Source organism: Dendronephthya gigantea, unplaced genomic scaffold (assembly GCF_004324835.1).
Source record: "Dendronephthya gigantea isolate DGI-Jeju-01 unplaced genomic scaffold, DenGig_1.0 000031F, whole genome shotgun sequence".
NCBI classification, from domain to species: domain Eukaryota; kingdom Metazoa; phylum Cnidaria; class Anthozoa; order Malacalcyonacea; family Nephtheidae; genus Dendronephthya; species Dendronephthya gigantea.
The window spans coordinates 652,276-667,610 of NW_021163041.1; the positions used below are offsets into that span (position 1 = coordinate 652,276).

The 15,335-nt window shown below is 35.5% G+C and overlaps 4 protein-coding genes across 5 annotated transcripts; 1 reads left to right on the forward strand and 3 right to left on the reverse strand.

The window, feature by feature from the left end:
- Nucleotides 1-2,610: 2,610 nt before the first annotated feature.
- LOC114524646 (cyclin-I-like) lies at nucleotides 2,611-8,522 on the forward strand. Of its 2 annotated transcripts, XM_028545792.1 has the most exons (10): nucleotides 2,611-2,721; nucleotides 3,700-3,783; nucleotides 5,798-5,899; nucleotides 6,038-6,175; nucleotides 6,300-6,374; nucleotides 6,936-7,076; nucleotides 7,200-7,319; nucleotides 7,484-7,579; nucleotides 7,683-7,820; nucleotides 7,926-8,522. In XM_028545792.1, the coding sequence occupies exons 3-10, from the start codon at nucleotides 5,798-5,800 to the stop codon at nucleotides 8,055-8,057; spliced, it is 942 nt and encodes a 313-aa protein (XP_028401593.1). In that variant the 5' UTR covers nucleotides 2,611-2,721; nucleotides 3,700-3,783; the 3' UTR covers nucleotides 8,058-8,522. The 2 variants fall into 2 exon arrangements, with proteins under 2 accessions (XP_028401593.1, XP_028401592.1); XM_028545791.1 differs by lacking the exon at nucleotides 2,611-2,721 and having other exon boundaries at nucleotides 3,595-3,783.
- Nucleotides 8,523-8,886: 364 nt separating this feature from the next.
- LOC114524565 lies at nucleotides 8,887-10,827 on the reverse strand. The gene is made up of 3 exons (XM_028545681.1): nucleotides 10,662-10,827; nucleotides 10,051-10,203; nucleotides 8,887-9,928 (listed from the first exon to the last, which is right to left on the reverse strand). Exons 1-3 carry the CDS (start codon nucleotides 10,789-10,791, stop codon nucleotides 9,705-9,707), a joined length of 507 nt encoding a protein of 168 aa, XP_028401482.1. The 5' UTR covers nucleotides 10,792-10,827; the 3' UTR covers nucleotides 8,887-9,704.
- A 405-nt stretch (nucleotides 10,828-11,232) lies between these two features.
- On the reverse strand, nucleotides 11,233-12,620 carry LOC114524586. Its single transcript, XM_028545712.1, has 2 exons — nucleotides 12,311-12,620; nucleotides 11,233-11,907 (listed from the first exon to the last, which is right to left on the reverse strand). The coding sequence occupies exons 1-2, from the start codon at nucleotides 12,522-12,524 to the stop codon at nucleotides 11,603-11,605; spliced, it is 519 nt and encodes a 172-aa protein (XP_028401513.1). The 5' UTR covers nucleotides 12,525-12,620; the 3' UTR covers nucleotides 11,233-11,602.
- A 300-nt stretch (nucleotides 12,621-12,920) lies between these two features.
- On the reverse strand, nucleotides 12,921-14,452 carry LOC114524600. The gene is made up of 2 exons (XM_028545737.1): nucleotides 14,228-14,452; nucleotides 12,921-13,711 (listed from the first exon to the last, which is right to left on the reverse strand). Exons 1-2 carry the CDS (start codon nucleotides 14,427-14,429, stop codon nucleotides 13,413-13,415), a joined length of 501 nt encoding a protein of 166 aa, XP_028401538.1. The 5' UTR covers nucleotides 14,430-14,452; the 3' UTR covers nucleotides 12,921-13,412.
- Nucleotides 14,453-15,335: the final 883 nt, after the last annotated feature.

Sequence of the window (15,335 nt, forward strand, 5' to 3'; positions counted from 1 at the left end):
TTAAAAAATGCGAAACTATTACGGTACCGAAACTTCAAATGAACTCCAAATTTACTCGGATTGCATGTAACATGTATATTTCCAAATATCTATGAGTATCGGCTCAATACCCCTTATGCTCTGCATGGGAGAGGGAGGATTTCCCCGATAGCTTTTGAGTTTCGCAGTTTTAGTTACAGTTGGAAAAATGTTCAGCTTCCTCATTTCTCCTGCATGTGCAGTCTCTTCGTAGTAGTGAATAGGTATTCGCTCGTTTTGATTTTTATTATTACGACGTAGATATACTCTGCATATATCATGCATGCAAAATTTATTTCTTGAAACTTGCCCCTGCGCAAAGCCCAAGATCCGGCGCGTTCGCCAGTGTATAGTCTGTTGAGTAGGAATTTGTGAATTCAGTAACAGATTCTGCATGTAATCAGTTTGAGAAATTGTTGTATGTACTAAAGTTTTAGCTGACTTTACATAAGTCATAAGTGGCTATATAGTTGTCGCGAACTACAAAAATATTGTCCACCCACCCTTAGTGTATTGCGGACCGTTATATACTAGAAAAATTCCTTTCATCTGGCCAGCACTTAACCCCAACTTAACGACGAACGGCTGTTTCACAAACAACCACCCACGGATCAGACATACGTCCTGAATACGGTTTCCAACACCCCCCTTTACTCAGTCCGACTTCGCATGCATATGCTAATGCAACTGTCAAAATGTCAGCCATTTATTGGTGTGCACTTTACACGATAAGGTTAAAAAACCGTTCTCAATTCAATACTCAAAAACTAGCGACAAGACTGTGAAAGAGGGTATGAATGATACTCATAGAGGGAGATCAATATTGATCGCAATTTATTTAATTCCGTGATAAGTTATCAGTAACATACGTTTGACTGAGAAGAGCTACTTTTTCAAATAAACGAACTAAAACGTTTTAACTGAAGTAAGCTGAAATCATAGGCAAGTGCGCCAATCTATGCCAAAAATTAAGGGGGCTAAGTGACTCTGTATCGTTCCCAGTCGTCTTTTTATGAAAGATCATACAGTCGCGGCGACCACATGGAGGCGCAATGTAATTTAAGATCAGTTAGTCAACTGGGGCGCGATTCAAATGTGCAGAGTTGTAAAAAAGCTGCGGGTACGCGGGTGCCACCCGTGAGGAAGGTTTGCTTTGAATGAGGTTTGTGAGGAAGGTTCAAAGTTGAACACTCTGATTCATGACATGCATGTACCAAAATACCAAATATTTCTTTATGATTGTTGCCACTTGACTCGGTGACGTAACGTCATTTTGAGGAAGGTTTGGCAAAACTTGAAATCCTACCGGAGGAAGGTTGAACTTTTTTTGCAACTCTGCAAATGTGGCCCGACCATTACGCTAGCTCCAAGTCCATGGCCCATCGAGTGCACGATTACTGACATCACACCCAACGAATTAATTTTGAAGTTTGATTTTTAGTGCACAGGCAGAACAGCTTCTGTGTCCTTTTAGAGGCACTAATAGAGTTATGTGAGGTATCGCAAGAGAAATTATTCTAAAAATTTTTTAAAATAATTAGATATTCGTTTCCCCCACTTCAAAATCTAGCTATAGTACTGGGAAGAAGAGACGCGTCCTCCAATCTTGGATTGTCGCACTTGATTCTGATAGGGATCTGTTGGGTACAGTGGCAGATTTAACCTTAGCCAAAGCTGACATTTGGATATATTAGGTTAGCATTTTAAAATACCTTTAAAACACGATTACTTATTTTTTCAGTCTCCATATTGAAATCTAAACCATATATTTATATTTATTAAACTTGTACGTTTGCATTGTGACATATGTGTGGTGATTACTTTCATTTATTAAAACCAGAGTAGCGATAATTACGATGGTTTATTATTCATGTTCATATATTTATTATTCGAACAAACTGATCAATACCTTCGATATAGACCGCTCTAGAACTTGAAAAACATTGTGTAGTAGTAAGTGGTTCTTTAAAGTCAAACTGTTGTTCGTAAATGCATTTCCTGTATATATAACTTTGTTTGTAACTTTTTATGTATATGTATGTTAATAACGTAAACTATAGTAAATATGTAATAATGACTTTTGGTGGGACTTAAATAGGAACTAACCTTCTGTTGCCCTAACCATCAATCATATGATTGTAAAGTTAATAAAAAAGCAAAAGAAAAAACAGTTGACTTGATTATCTATGCTTATATACCTATAGCAACGTTTAGTATCTCTGATTTTTAAAACGGGGGGAGGACGTTGCTGTAAATGAATCTCCATTGTCATTTGTAAGGCAGTGTAGCTTTGGCTGTTTTACTGGGCAGGCACCGATCGTTCTGTGCTTTGATATAGCAAGGCTAGCTCGGACAGGGTTTCAGGTTTGATTACCACTATATGGTAACAGTGTGGGAACAAGAACCAATCAAATGCGATATGTTTATCAGATGAACCAAATGAACCAATCACGGTGGTTTCCAACAGTTGATACACTCAATTGACTCCACTTTAGTAACCTGAATTGCGGGGGAAGTAACCATGGTAAATATCAGTCAATCTATATTCTATAGGGATTCAAATTTTTGAATAAATGTAAATGTATTCAAATAGTTGGTGTGAGACAATAATCCAAAACATACACAACGTTTGCAACTGTATTCACGCGGTTTTACCACTTTTCTGTATTAAAAAAGAAAGGATGCGTACAGTAGAACTTACTGGTAAGTGTCGAAATTGTTCAATTCATATATTTTTATGCAAAAATCATTTACTGCGTGGTTTATGTTGTAGTTTATATGTTTAAGGTGGAGTTTTTATTCCTGAATAGAAATGCAAATTAGACATCACGAGACTCTTCTAAGACGCTGATTTAAGTGTTGCTCGGTTGCTCCTTTGTTTAGATCACAGTTAATAGAATTAACTGTGTTTAGATACACTGTAATATATATCTGCTGACTAAATATCATTCAAATATATGATACAATAGATACATGGTCAATTCGCACGCCTCTGGTTAAATAGTCTCAGTTCGCGATGAATGTGCAAATCCCAATTTGAAAACACTTGAGAGGATACTAAATCAGTAACAGAAGTATAGGAATTTTATGATACACTTTTATTAGTTATTCACTGTATTGGAAGCCTCTGGCAATTTTAGCGTTTCCAATCAATATGAAATTTTGTTTCCTCGAAAACAAAGTAAAACTTGTGACGTTCTTAGTGACGAATTCACGCCCCGGATTAAATATTGGACTACTCTTATATCGCACATATAATTTTTCAAAGTTCTTCTTGTAAGTTATCAAAAACGTTTTTGGTATGACCCCTTTTCTGGTTTTACTCGCGTATTAACTTGGATTGAAATCATAATGAAATGGTATTTCCAATGTTATAATTCAATAGCGACCTTTGACCACGCAAATTCCTTGTTCGCTGTCAACCAACAATGTCCGGTCTTCTGAGGCACTTTGATATCCGGTAAAAAGTAGCTTTTGATATATCCTGCCAATAGCATTGCGGTATTTTTCGAATTTGATTTTGGCGCTCAAACATACGGCTTCTTCGTGACGTCACTGGGCGGTCTTTATTGTGTATGTGTATACACAGCGAATTTCTTATATAATTGTCAAGCAGTGAAAATGGATAAGCTACTTTTTAAAGCGATGTATTTTTGATTTTTTCTTTGTATATTTTAAAAGCTATTTGGAGAGCGATGGCTAGACGCTAAATGATGCCAAAACAGTCGAATAATTCCGAAATTGAACAATTTGCAAGGATAGAAGGTAAATTTTTTTCATGTAAATATACGTTAGGTCTTCTTGCTTTGACAGCTGTGTGAACATCAAAAGAATTGTCTTGTATTCTTTGTCTGCATTACTTAAACACATAGGCCTTTACGTTATTAACTCTCAGCCAAACTAGTGATTTCTCCAGCTAAACTAACAAGTCAACTTGAGACTTGACTATGTATTCCAAGCTCCCAATATTTCGCAACGAGAATATTCTTATCACTTGCATACGTGGTCGAAATTGACAATGCAGCTTCAAAACTCACAAGCCTCATTAAATCATCGGGTTGTTAGTGTTATATTTGGCACAGAAGAAAAATTTGACAGGAAAGCATTCGACATTTACCGATTTCCCCAAAGTATTATATAATAGTATTATCGATTCATGTTTCTCTTTGATTTCATTTATTACATCGATCTTGAACCGCTTATTTTTTGTTCTAAATTTATCTTTTATTTGAGTTTTTTAAATTGCTATTTTGTGGGTACGAGATACTTTGCAGTAAATTCTGTTATTTAGCATTTGATGCTTGTATTTCGAAAAAAATTTCTTTCGTATTGCGTCGTAAAATCGTAATCAAAACAACCTTCGTTGCAGGTCCGGTTGTATGATCAACAAAATCATCTCTACTCTTTAGTCGTAGAATTATTTCTTCCTTAATTTGCTCCTCCTTTCAAAGAAAATGCAGAGAGGATAAGGCTAGTCGTTGTTCATAGGTACAGCGCCGGAACGCCCGATTTCTTTTGTTTACAGCAAAGGCGCCTAAAATCGTGATGATATAAAAGACGTGACTTACGACACACGAGAAGAATCTCGCATTTCATTTTAGTGTTGTGTCATTTATAGAAGCACGAAAGCGTCCAACATGTTGTACGATGCCGAGTATTTCAGTTTATATTTGATAATTGAAATGTATTAGAGTGTAGGTTTTGTATTAAATACAGCAGACTGCATCCGTGATTTAGTATTCTGTTCAAGCCTTTGCTCATCGCGGCATTATTATTGTACTAGCATACCAAACACAATGCCATTTCGATTTTTATTAGATCTAGGTTTATATACACAGAATCAAATATGTTCAGAAAGTTACTTGAGCAGGTTTCTGCTGGTCAATATGAAATACTAATGATGCTCACTGCAGGAGGGAATAATGACGGGTGGAGTTATACCTGTCAAATTTTAGGGGAATTCCTATTTATAGACACTTGTGTCCACCTTGGTTGCAAAAGTTCTTACGTATTTTGCCTGAAGTTCTTGCACACAATTTACAGCAGGGGGTAAAACCTCTAGTAACATGCAATATGAATTTTACATCTGTCAGTTGTAATAAATGTCAGACACTCAGAGGGTAACTCACTAACCCCCCAATTATTACCATACATGGGAATGGAATTGTTAAACAATAACAGTTAAAAAGTGTAAGGATAGGAGAACCCTGGACACTAGGATTACTCATGTTTCTTGTTCCGTTTTACAAGCTTACTTGAATTGTAACCTTATCCAATTAATCTTCAAAGATTTTAAAGGGTTCAAAATTCCATTCTCAAAATACATTTTCCTAAAAAATAGGGACCTGTGCAAAATGATGGAATTATTTAAAAGTCTCAAGTATAAAAACAAAAGAAATGACAACTAAAGGTTATGAACTTTGTCCTAAACATTTCTCTAACCCTGATTCTCATTAAAATCAAATCCTAGTCTTGTTCAAATTATTGAAAGTATACAGGCGATAAGAAATGAAAGAAATGATAACTGAAGGCATTCTAACCATTTCTCTAATCCTGACACCAAGGTTACACTTTATCAAAGAGAAACTTTCTCTTTACTTTCTCTTTATGTACACATTTACATTGCCATATATTAATAATATTCTTATGATATTAAAGTTCACAAAGCCTCTTGTGTTGTGTACATATGCTCTAACCAAAATTAGACCAATCTCATGCTTGATCTAGTTATGTAGAAATTGTATTCATCTCTTACAGATGATAACTTTTGTGTTTTTAGATGATTGGGAACAGTTTGAATGTGAGCAAGTTGAGGGAGGTGCTTCAGTATGAGCTAAAGAGGGAGACCAAGTACCAGCCAATTTTCTCCATACCCCAGCAGGTATAAAAGGAATTTGACAATGTACATTTTATGTACTTTTCATTTTTATAAATCAGTATAAGTGTACATTTGAGCAGATCCATAACGTTTTTCTAGAGAGTTAGCCGGCTTTTTTCTCAAAATTTTGTTTATTTGTAGGACAAAAATGCTGTCACATTGGAAGAAAGAGACAAAATTGTATCACATTTGTTGACACTGAATAAGCAATTTGGTTTTCATCCTGAATCATTTGCCTTGGCAGCAAGTATTCTGGATAGATTCTTGTATCTGGTGAAAGTATGTTACATAATTATTCATGTACATCTTCTATTACCATATCTACAGCATAACAGCTTTTAACGAAAATTTAAAAAGGTAATTTTTGTAACTAGTTCATGATATCAATTTCAAATCTTGCTAGGCGCAGAAGAAGTATTTACCATGTATTGTTGTGGCCTGTTACTTTTTGGCTGTCAAAATAATTGAAGAGGAGGAGGTACAGTATACTTTTAATGTACTGTATTGTTTATTGTAGTCGTATAGTATTTTAGTTAATTTAGTTTTTTTATATATGGATATAATGAACATGTACAAAATGAAAAATTAAGCTGGGCAATTCAATCTTGGTGCATAGGCCAGAATGCATCAAAATATTATTTATCATTTTTGAGAATAATCCTGTCCAGCCTTAAAAAAGTTATTTCTCATTAGAGTTGCATTGTGGATTCTAATGTAATTTCAATCATGTGGAAAATACTTTTAATGCCTTTTCTTAAATTCTGAAAATCATATTTATTACAGTATAGTAATTAGTACATTATACATAGATAGATGAATTAGTATTAGCATTTCTAACTAATTAGGATTAGCCAGAGAAATGTGCAGTTGTGAATAACTTGTACCATGATGAGTGGAATCGTCTTTAACAGTAATATACCTGAAGTACCCACTCAACATTGTACTGTACAATAGTTACATTTTTACATTACTCCATATTTAATCACCCTCACAATATATTTGCAGTACTAAGTGAATATTTTCTAAACATATATAACAGGATCTCCCAGGCGCAAGTGAACTCTTAGATGCCATTGGATGTTCATTTTCCGTATCAGATCTTCTAAGAATGGAAAGAATTATTTTGGCAAAGCTAGATTGGGATCTTAACAGAGTTACAGCATTGTCATTCCTTCAAGCAGTACGTTTATACCTATTTTATCAAATTGAGACGGTTATGATTATTTAATTAATGTCTGTTTTGCAAACAGAGGCTCTGACTAATTTACCTTATGATACTAAACACTGTGCTTCAAATTTGTAGTTTCATGCCTTGAGTGTTGCCAGTGGCTGTGTAAGTCCACATGCTGTGCCTCACCACTTACAGTTATTGACAAACAAACTAGAATTGCTCCTTTGTCAACATGAGTTCCTTTCCTACCGTGTAAGTGATTTCTAATATGCACATGCAACGACATATGCATTTTTTCAAACTTAATTAAAGCGGGTTACAGTTGGTAATGTAAACAAATGCTTTTCAAGCTTTCTTCAACAAATTTTTATCCTAAGTTTCAGCCAAAAAATTAATTAATATCTTTTTGTATTCAGCCTTCAACTTTGGCTTTGGCTCTCATGATTCAAGATCTTAATTCTTCATTGAGGCAATGGATTCACCTAGTCCAATCATTTCAAACTGAGATTAAGGTAATGCTTCTTCCTTTGAGTAGCGCATTACATATTTTTACTTTTTGTTTATTTTTACTTTTTGTTTATTTTTACTGAGTTGTGTCATGTTATTGTCATTCAGGTGCCAGAGTGGGAGCTTAATGCATGCTTTATAGCTGTGAGTGGTTTCTTAGACATGGCTTTCTCATATGATGATGATTTTGCTGGGGAGTTGGATTTGAAAAATGTTGACAATGATGAAGACTTAAAACTTTCAGAGGTAAAATAGAAAATAGTATGTGTGGTGCATGTGTTTGAGCTTTAAAATCTGCTAAATTTTTACATGTGTTATTGACAATAATCAAATACTTATTATTTTTCTTAGGCCGACCACTATAAGTGTTCATCCCCTCTAATCCGTGCCTTAGCTCTGGAAACAAATTGTTCATTTGAATTTGATGCCAAGATACCACCTAATAATGTGAAAATTTCAAGGATGTTATCAGCTGTTGCCTGAAATACTCATTTTATCACTCTTACCAGCCAACCTAAATGAAAAATGTTTTGGAAATAGTTTTATCTTAGAATTTGTGAATCATTAGTCTAGTTAACTTTGATAATTTTGCTGTACTTTTACTTGTTTCTATGTGTGAAAAAAGGGAGAAATGTATAAAAATCTGTAAAAAAATTGTAAAAAATGTAAGAAAAAAATGTGAAAACTAAAGCCTTAAAAATAGCATTTTAATGTAAATAGCAAAATAGTACAGAATTGAATAGATTTGTACTCTGTAGTAGTTATGTATAATAATGTATATTTAAACTTTTTACATATATGTAAGTTAAAAATTGTCAGGACTAACTTTATGTAAGAGTCTGAGACGTAATTGGTGTGATACCAATTTTAGAGGGTACTAATGTAGTTGGCAGGATGGAGTGAGAATAAACGTAATTTGAACGGTTCATGTCTGTGTGCAATTGCTGTCTTCCAGTTTAATTGGCCTAACATTAAAAAACATATACAGGTCAGTGGTCTTGTCTGGCAAACCCTTCATTCCCTGGTACGAGGGACGGAGGGACGAAATGTATGTATGTGGTGACCAGTGAACTGGTGGTGACACCAATCTCGTTCCCCGAGCCCGCGATTTCTCTGGCGAGAAAACGAAGGCTCTGGGATAATCCAAACCGGAAGCCAGAAATCCTGGCTTCGGATTTGTAACGGTTTTTTGTATTTCAAAATTAAAACGGCGTGAACAACCAATCAGAATCATTTCTGGTTTGGATTATCCCAGAGCCTTCGTTTTCTCGCCAGAGAAATCGCGGGCTCGGGGAACGAGATTGTGGTGACACGTTTTACAACTGTCAATAGTATGTTTCATTTTTGATCGTGCAAAAGGTAGTGATGGTAGTTACTTATCTAAATTTTTGACCCTCCGAGTCTGCTGATACCATGGATAATAAAATCACTAGTCTTTTAACTATCCATGCTGATACAGTGATCGCTTTTGGGAAGAAAAGCTTAGAGTGAGTATTAGATTTATTAACATTGTATTTTGAGTTGCTATTTACAAATTACATACTATGATACATATAGACTGATATGTATTAACCTAATCAACGTAAGGTAAGGACGTAGGATTATTCGAAAGTCAAACAAATGTTACAAATTATTATAGCGTGATCTAATCAGAACTCAGATCTAGTTTCAAGATATGGCCCTCGTTTGAAACAAGAATGACCCACGAACAAATTTCGAAAGTTTAGTTATGGTTGTAGTACCATACCTCGTACCTTGTGCTATAAGTTCCCACTGCACGGGGATTGCATTAGGTTAACTAAGTGGATTAGCATAGCCATAGGTGTACGGTTTATGGCATATTTTTGTATAAAGAAAAAAACGACCACCCTTCACACCGTTAATTATCCCTTCCAGTGCTCTCATTGTTTATGGGTTTTGCTGTCCACTTCTTTCGCAGGGAAGCGTGGCGTATTTCATTGTTTCTAAACTTTCTAAAGTCTAAAAGTTCAGCAATTAGTCTGAGGGAACAAAGAAGGACGCTTTACATTACGCTAAGAGCCTACGATACTGTTGAAGAGGAATACAATCTTGAAGTCAAACTATTTCACTCCAGTTCGACCACAGACACAGTTATAGTTTTGACTACAGTTATAACTCGGCTGCTCTATATTGTTTATCGACTGATTTTGGAATGCCAGTGTCTATTCTCGACTGCGTTTCATTTATATTTACTCCGTGATGCACTGTGATCTCCCCCGGCAATTCCGCGTTATCTTGAAAAGCTATATTTCCTGGAGCAGCATCTAAAACTATGAGTTCTATCATCTGATCATTTTGTCCATGACCTACGACTCCGCGATTGTCTCCGGTATCTGAAATATCGCAGGAAATAGTCGAGATTTGAATCACTTTTGAACAAACCTTAAGGAAAACGATAGCACTACTTCGGTAACTAGGTAGTATAAATCATTATAGTTTATTCTTTCAAGCTTACCCTCGTTTTCTGTTTGTTCACTTCGTTGGCGGTATTTAAAATATAACCCTAACACTACCACCAAAACTAGAAATGCCATTATCCCAGCCACCATTCCAATCACTACACCAGTTGAAAAAGAAACACTATTCTCTTGACTTATATTAGGACTGGCTGAAATATAAAACAAGTTAGATTTAAGGTATATTTTTTCGATCACATCCGCATTGATTTGAGACAACCAGCTAATATGAGATCACGACGACTTGAGGTGCCTTGACAAAACTTAGGCCCGTTTCAGACGTCGAACTTTTCACGTACCTAATGTTAATGAGCTAATGTCTATGTTTTTAAAAGCTCATTTGCATTTGTTTCGGCACAAGAAGACTTTTCTAATATATTCTAGTTGACGAAGCAGAAAATTGTGGACTGTATACTTTGCCCTGTTTAAAGAAAAAAATCTCGTTTTTTTTCTGGAATCTACCATCTGCCATGGAGTAATTTGTCCCCAAAACATTCAGTACTATTTTCCTGATTCAAAAACACTGCTGTCGAGATTAAAGACTCGAGCTAACAAGTAACAACTGTCAAGATTACATCGAAAGGTGAATGATCATTCAATGATGGCTTACCTGTACAAGATTGCTTACATGATTGCGAATCACTAAGCCCAAGGCCTTCGCAACTTTGAATCGAAGAAGGGCATTTTACACAAGAGTCCAGGAAATAGGAAAAATAGGTTTTGACAGGACAATCAGACATCCTGAATTTAAACTAAACCTTTGCTTTGAGCGAGGGCTTCTTCTTGATAATGACGATCGATGTTGGTAATAAAACTAATAATGCATGAATTAAGCTGACTAATCATGAATTTGTCGACTAATCGACTTTGTCAGTCGTTTTAAAAAACTGCAACCTTTGAAATCACCCGACTATCAGAATTTGAATGATTCAGCAGGAATTGTCCTTAAAATGCGCGTATATAATTAGATTGAGAAGAATTCCATGATTGGTATTTCTAACGTAAAGTAGCTCAAATTCGTATGTTTTTGCATTTAAAAAATCTTATATACCGTTTGGTCATGTGTGGAAATGTAATCACGTTTAAGTATCCCACGATTACGGCGGAGTTGCTTTCAGATTCAGTTTTAACTCTGCCCTTTTAGTTCAGTAAAGCGCAGGAAACTCTCCATAGTGCTATGCCTATGGGCCTATGATGGCCTCGATGTATTTAAAATTAAATTGTAAACTATTTACAAATATTTGATATTTGGAAACCATATAAGATTTTACATGCCTTAAACATTGATTTTGCATGCCTTAAGAAGGGAAAGCCCCTACATTAGTACGCAATAATGATAACGAATACAAAAATACAATTGCAAATGTCAATTAGTTAAATATAAGTACATATTTTATACGTTTATATTTGGAGTTTTATACGTTTATTCAAAATGGCATTCCAGTAAATACACAGACCACTGGCAATGAAAGTGATTGTTAAACTGAAAATGTGCTTTCATTGCATAAAATATCGAGCCTAGTGGGCATGCGCACGGGTAGTTCAGTAATATCAGGTTTTTTGACCATTTGTGTTCATATTTTCTGCTTGCATTGATGTCTGTAGTTCATTGTGCATCAAATAATATCCAGCACAAGTGCGTCTCTCTTCATCAGGTCCCCTAGCCTGCCGCGCAAAATGGCAAATTATACATGGAAGTAAAATGAGTACGATAATAACGACACATGCCACAAGTACTATAAAATGATCCAGTTTGAAGTTGCCAACGCGTCTCCGACGATCATCGTTTCTGGTCTTCGAAGGCTGTTTTTCAGGTTGTTTTGGCGTTGGGTTGTGATTATCCGGTGTTGCCCTGCCTATTAAAAATGTATGACAAATTTGAAGAAAATGGGAAAACATGCATTGTGAGCATTATTACTAATCAGGTCTTGTATAGTTTTCATTGCCATACATATGGATTACGAGCAGGGACAAACACAATTACGTCATTTGGATATTTAATGATGTCATTTATTAAACATGATTTTTATAATCAATTTGAATTATATTTTAGCGAGTAATATAAAGCAATGCCATCTTAGGAAATAAAACGTTTTTGCCATTGATGTGCATTGCAGAATTTTTTTGCGTAAAAGTATAAGCGGTGCCAATTAGGAAGTTCATAAAGACATTATAATTCCTAATCTAATGACTATTATACCTCAAAATATCAATAATCGCCACAGGTAACTGTCACAAGATTGATTATTTTGTTAGTACCTTTTAAACAATTTTCTAGACATGGAAGTATATCAAGCAAATGCTCATTCTTGCATGTTATCAAAGGTTTCTCTGGGCACTCCAAACATCCTCCAACATCATGAGAAAAGTACGTGCCATTTTCACAGCTGTAAACAAAAATTGGCAGGAGGAATACCAATATGAATATCTTCGGGTACTTAAATAAACCATCACTGCCACTTGAAACAATCATCTCCTTAAGTCTCTTTGGTTTCTTTTATCACTGAAAATGTTTTAACATGAAAGTGCATGCATGTCACCGATCAGGACCGTGTGTATACACAATGAAATTTCATTACAACTTTGAACTTTTATACCCTGGCTTTAAAGTAGTTTACATAAAAGGGGATTTCCCTCTGGCTCTGGTTGCTGGCTTTCCCTAATCTGTTATGCTGACGTTTGCGACAGCTGGCATATTTTTGACCGAATGAGCTGGAAAGTAAAATATATACCACTAATACCAGCCCAAAAAATACAATGAGCAGCTATTTGGACAGCAATGTATTGCAATTATATTGTGCTTTTGATTTAAAAAAATGCGAATATTATAATCTAATGGTATTATTAAAACAAGACGCCCGACGCCCGTCAAGTAATGCAGCTTTGAAGGACAATGAAATTCATGGAATGTCAATTTCCAATCGAAACAAATTCGATTATACATATCTTCAATATATAACATTTAAAAACATTTCTAGCTGTCTATACTGACTATACATATGAATCACTCACTACCTGCAAGCTTAGCAAATGGCAACACGAACCAATTAACGATTTTACTGAAATTTTTGCCTTAATAAATTACATATTGAATAAATTTAATACAAAAAAACATCATTTTAAAACAAGCACTGTATTATTTACACGATTAGAATTCTTTCTTGTGTCACCAATGAAGGAACGAAGCAGTTTATGCTCTCTCTTCCCTTCCATCTTCTTCGTTTCTTGTTTTTTCGCTGTGAAGATTGAATGACTGAATGCACATTCTTCTGTTAGTACTTCCAACTGGATCGTGGCTTCATTCTTTCACTGCATGAAAGCACTATCCAGGATATATTTTTGTCGAATCAACCCTTAGTTGTTATACACGAGTTATTTGTACGTGATTCTGACGACGTTCTTTGGCTGCTTGTCTTCGTCCAAAAAAGCAAAACGCAGCTCTCCTTTTCCAGAATGGATCTTTAATTCTATTGAAAAGGCATGAACCCAATACTCCGATAACTGCACCAATAAAGAAAATAAGGAATCCTCCACGACCAGTCATTTCATTGCCACCGCATTTCGGGTCATTTTGTTTCTGAGTGGTCTCATATAAAAGTCCGTGTGCAGACACAGCACTCGAATTCTGCAAGTTGACATTGCCCGTAGGGGAATTTCTGCCTTAATAATCGAAACGAATTTTAATTAGCCTGAAGCTAAGACATGGCGAATGTGTCATGTAAATTTAATTTTCTGACGTAATTCTCTCTCTTGATTTAAAATCGGGGACTACCCTTGTCGACAGACGTGTTTTTCTCAATCGTATATATATTTCAAGAGAATTTTTTCCCTCAACCTGGCGAAACTCACATCAATCACATGTTTGATGTTTCAAATTTTCTGATCATAAATCGGGCTCTAATATTACATAGAGCAACGTAATTCAGTCAAAATATGCCAGTTTATACATTATTATTAAGTCACATTATGCGACTATACATAACTTCTGACCCATGAAAATATGTATGTGATAACTGAAAATTTGAATAGCCACTACACAAGACAAGCATGTATTGTATTCATCTTATAGCGACAAATTATATGACAGTTTTAAAAATATATATTTTTTTCAAAAACGTTTACGGGTATATTTTGAATGCATAATTTATCTGATATCATAATATAAAATCTTCCTACCTGATAAACATTTTTTCAAACAACGGTCAATGTCACTTTCAGGTAAATCATAACAATGAACTAAAGGATCGCCAGGACACTCGACACAACCCCCTAAATCAGTTGATCGGTAGGTCCCTGTCTCACAACATTCAATTGTATTTGAGAAAACTGCTAAAACAAAAAATTGAATGAAAAATGCGTCGAGAGAGAAAATGTCCATGACGGCATAAGTCCAAAAATCAAACGTTGTTAAAGTCCTAAGAATATGTAGTTTCTTGTGAGGCTAAATTTAGGGGTTACCGTATTCGTTGTTGGGGTTTTTCCCTTTATGTGCATCGGGCTTTGTTCTTGTTTATTTATGCTGCAAATTTATTTTTTTTCTTATTAGCCATTTCCCTATCGAGCAGGGTACTGGGTCTAGTCGCGAATCGCAAAGCAGCTGTGGACTTTTTGGAAGGACAAATGATTTCAGACTTATATTTCCTGTCCCTCCAAACAGTCCATAGATGCTTTGCGGTTCGCGACTAGACCCAGTCCCCTGCTTGCTTGGGAAATGGCCGGTTACGTCACAAGAATGCAAGGCGCGCTAAGGAGGACTAGGGACTAGTCTGGGAAATGGCTAATACGGTGGGAGAGCCAGAGTAAGACATGCAGAATAAATTAATACAGCTTAAAATGGATCCGCCACTGTCCCTAAACGCACGATCTTTACGTGAAAGGCTCATGTAATTTCATCAAACTTATATAAAATCTCTTCAGTTAAACCTATATGATCTGAAATTAACACCCATAAAGACTCAATCGGACATTTTTTTTTGAAATTTTAAATACGATTTTCTTGTTTTGATAGACTGATGACTAACAGGCAAATAAGATGTGAATATGAAAACATTTACTATACAGATTATTCAATCCAACCAAATCCAATTAAAACCCGACAACTGTACCCAAGGGCGCGAGGGATGGTGTATTATTGCTTTTTTTATAGACTGGTTAACATAGAAATTTAGTTTGCTATGAAGACAGACACGGTTGCACGCTGACCAACTGGAAAGGTAGATCACCAGGGGGAGTTTGTACGAAGGCTGGATAGCGCTATCCACCGGATATAGTGATTAGTTCAACT

Bases quoted from the DNA above. Each gene is read 5' to 3' on its own strand.
- LOC114524646 (XM_028545792.1), top strand. From the start codon at position 5,798: ATGATTGGGAACAGTTTGAATGTGAGCAAGTTGAGGGAGGTGCTTCAG. The intron at 5,900-6,037 runs GTATAAAAGGAA...GTTTATTTGTAG, and splicing joins TTTTCTCCATACCCCAGCAG to GACAAAAATGCTGTCACATT. The intron at 7,077-7,199 runs GTACGTTTATAC...TCAAATTTGTAG, and splicing joins CATTGTCATTCCTTCAAGCA to TTTCATGCCTTGAGTGTTGC.
- LOC114524600 (XM_028545737.1), bottom strand. From the start codon at position 14,429: ATGGACATTTTCTCTCTCGACGCATTTTTCATTCAATTTTTTGTTTTA. The intron at 13,712-14,227 runs GTAGGAAGATTT...TCGATTATTAAG, and splicing joins TTTGAAAAAATGTTTATCAG to GCAGAAATTCCCCTACGGGC.
- LOC114524565 (XM_028545681.1), bottom strand. From the start codon at position 10,791: ATGTCTGATTGTCCTGTCAAAACCTATTTTTCCTATTTCCTGGACTCT. The intron at 10,204-10,661 runs GTAAGCCATCAT...TTTATATTTCAG, and splicing joins ATGTAAGCAATCTTGTACAG to CCAGTCCTAATATAAGTCAA. The intron at 9,929-10,050 runs GTAAGCTTGAAA...GCGATATTTCAG, and splicing joins TGAACAAACAGAAAACGAGG to ATACCGGAGACAATCGCGGA.
- LOC114524586 (XM_028545712.1), bottom strand. From the start codon at position 12,524: ATGATTGTTTCAAGTGGCAGTGATGGTTTATTTAAGTACCCGAAGATA. The intron at 11,908-12,310 runs GTACTAACAAAA...CATTTTTAATAG, and splicing joins TCTAGAAAATTGTTTAAAAG to GCAGGGCAACACCGGATAAT.